The 2297-nt window shown below is 71.8% G+C and overlaps 1 protein-coding gene across 1 annotated transcript; it reads right to left on the reverse strand.

Annotated features, from left to right (window-relative positions):
- Positions 1-205: 205 nt before the first annotated feature.
- Positions 206-2249, reverse strand: MNEG_16430 (sucrose-phosphate synthase; the record flags this gene model as incomplete). The annotated part of the gene is made up of 5 exons (XM_014035100.1): positions 206-251; positions 310-1130; positions 1312-1584; positions 1843-2033; positions 2243-2249. 5 exons carry the CDS (start codon positions 2247-2249, stop codon positions 206-208), a joined length of 1338 nt encoding a protein of 445 aa, XP_013890554.1.
- Between the last annotated feature and the right edge of the window lie 48 nt (positions 2250-2297).

Below are 2297 nucleotides of genomic sequence, written 5' to 3' on the forward strand. Positions count from 1 at the left end.
GCGCGCGCACACACACACACACACACACACACACACACACACACACACACACACACACACAGACACACACACACACATACGCACGCACGCACGCACATGCAACACACAAATCGCACCCACCTGACGAATACGAGGTTGGCCATCTCCACGCGGTGGTGGAACACCAGGTGCCGCAGGGCCAGCGCCCGACTCGCGCGCAGCGGCGTCACGTGCAGCGCCCCCGCGCCGTCCCCCTCGACCCGCGCCGCGACCTGCGCCCGCACGCCCCCGCCGCGCAGCCGCCGCTTGAGCCGCGCCGCGAGCGCCGACAGATCCGCGGCCGGCAGCCCCGCGGCGGCCGGCACGTCGACGCAGACGAGGTGCGGCCCGGTGTCGGCGGCGACGCGCGCGGCCGACGCTGCGGCCGCCGCAGCCGTGGTCGCGCCGGAGGGCAGGCCGGCGAACAATCCCGGCTCCTGGAGGATCGCGTTGACCTTGCGCTCGGTGGTGTCGCGGTCCCACGACCGGCTGATGAGGGCATCGTAGCCGGCGTCCCCGACGAAGCAGCCCGCGCCGCGCGCGCCGGGGCCGCCGTACCAGATGCTGCTGCCGCAGGCGGCGGCGGCGAAGTCGACGGCAGCCGGCGGCAGGCCGGCAGCGGCGAGCAGGTCGAGGGTCTCCGCCAGAGGGTACGTGCTCGCCACGCCGACGCCGATGCCACTGCCGCTGCTGCCGACGGCGGCGCCGGCGCCGGCCGCGAGTGCGCGCAGGGCCTTGCCCTTTGTGGCCAGTAGGGGCGCCGCGGCGCGCAGCGTGTCGCGGCTGTCCAGGATCAGGACCGCGTACGTGCCTTTAGCGGGCCCGGCCCGCGCGTCCGCCGCGGCCGAGTACGCCGCCGCCGCCGAAATTGAGTCCGCAAGGGCGGCGCGGTCTTCGAAAGAGTTGCCGTCCAGGCTCATGCGTGCCGCTCGCGGCGCGGGCGCGGGCTCTGCAGGCGGCGGCGCCAAGGGGGCCAGCCCGTCTGGAGTGAAGGCGTCCGGAGCGGCGGCAAAGGCGGGGGCGGCGCCTGCTGCGAGGGCGTCTGCGGTATCCTCCAGGTCAGCGCTGTAGGTGGAGTGCATTGCCGTCTTGCGGCGCGAGCGCGCCTTGAGCTGCGGGCGGGGAGGGGGGGTGGGAGGAGACAGGCGCACGGCTGAACATGGGACCAAAGGAGGATGCCGCCGGTGCCCGCGGCGAGGTGTGACCGGCATGCCTACTGATGGGTCAGAACCGAGCCGCTCCGACTGCGCCCGCGCGCCAGCCAGCCGGGCCGCGGCGCCCCTGGCGCCGCACCTTCTCCCCCTCGACGGCGTTCAGGCACTTCACGCAGTGCGCCGGCCAGGAGTAGGCGTTGATGTTGTCGCGCCCCGCCGCGGCGCACTGCTCCCACAGCGCCCCGTCCGTGAGCAGCCGCAGCACCGCGGCGCCGACCGCTCGGTGGTCTGTCGGCTCCACCAGCACGCCGTTGCCGAGGGTGGCGATGATGTCGACGGGGCCGCCGTTGGTGGTGGCCACGATGGGGACGCCGTGGGCGGCCGCCTCGATGAGCGTCAGGCCAAAGGGCTCCTGTTTGAGGGTGCGTGTGTGTTCCCGGGCGGCGGGGGAGTCGGGTGCTACTGGGGGACCAAGGTTTGGTGTCAGTACGGGCGGCTGGAGGTGTTTGGGGGGTGGGGGATTGTCGTGGCGGGCTCAAGCGGCTTGCACGGGTCTCTAGGGCACTTCACGGGGAATGTCCAATAGGCGCCGCTACAAGCACAATGGATATTTCCATATGGTCACCACGCGAAGTATTTTGGGGGGAGCTGGTGGGCCCTGGCGCCGCACCTGCAGGGCGATATTCACAAAGACGCCCCTGGTGCGCTGGGGCAGCAGGTAGATGTCGCTGATGTCATCCTGGCCGTGGTGCTTGGGGTACGCCACGCTGCCGGGGCGGGGGAGAGCGGGGAGGCCGGGGTGCAGGGGTAAGAGTGATGGGCGCGTCGAGTCGCGGATCAGTGGCAAGAGAGCGAGATGAGCTGAGGGACAGCAGCGGCGGGCGGCAGCGGCGGGCCCGCGCGGGTCTGGGGCGGCTGCGGGCGGCTCGGGGCAGCTCGAACAGCTGGCGCCGCGGCCGAGTCAAGGGAGCTGCTCCCACGGCGGCGGGCCGGACTCCAGAATGGAGATATGGGAACAGTGGGAGTGTTGCAGCTGCTGCGGGATGCATGGGGCGCGCCCTGGCTTTCACCTGCCATAGAGGTCGTATGCATCAATGAGCTTGAAGACCGCCTCCAGCACCTGGC

Source organism: Monoraphidium neglectum (assembly GCF_000611645.1).
Source record: "Monoraphidium neglectum strain SAG 48.87 unplaced genomic scaffold scaffold06358, whole genome shotgun sequence".
NCBI classification, from domain to species: domain Eukaryota; kingdom Viridiplantae; phylum Chlorophyta; class Chlorophyceae; order Sphaeropleales; family Selenastraceae; genus Monoraphidium; species Monoraphidium neglectum.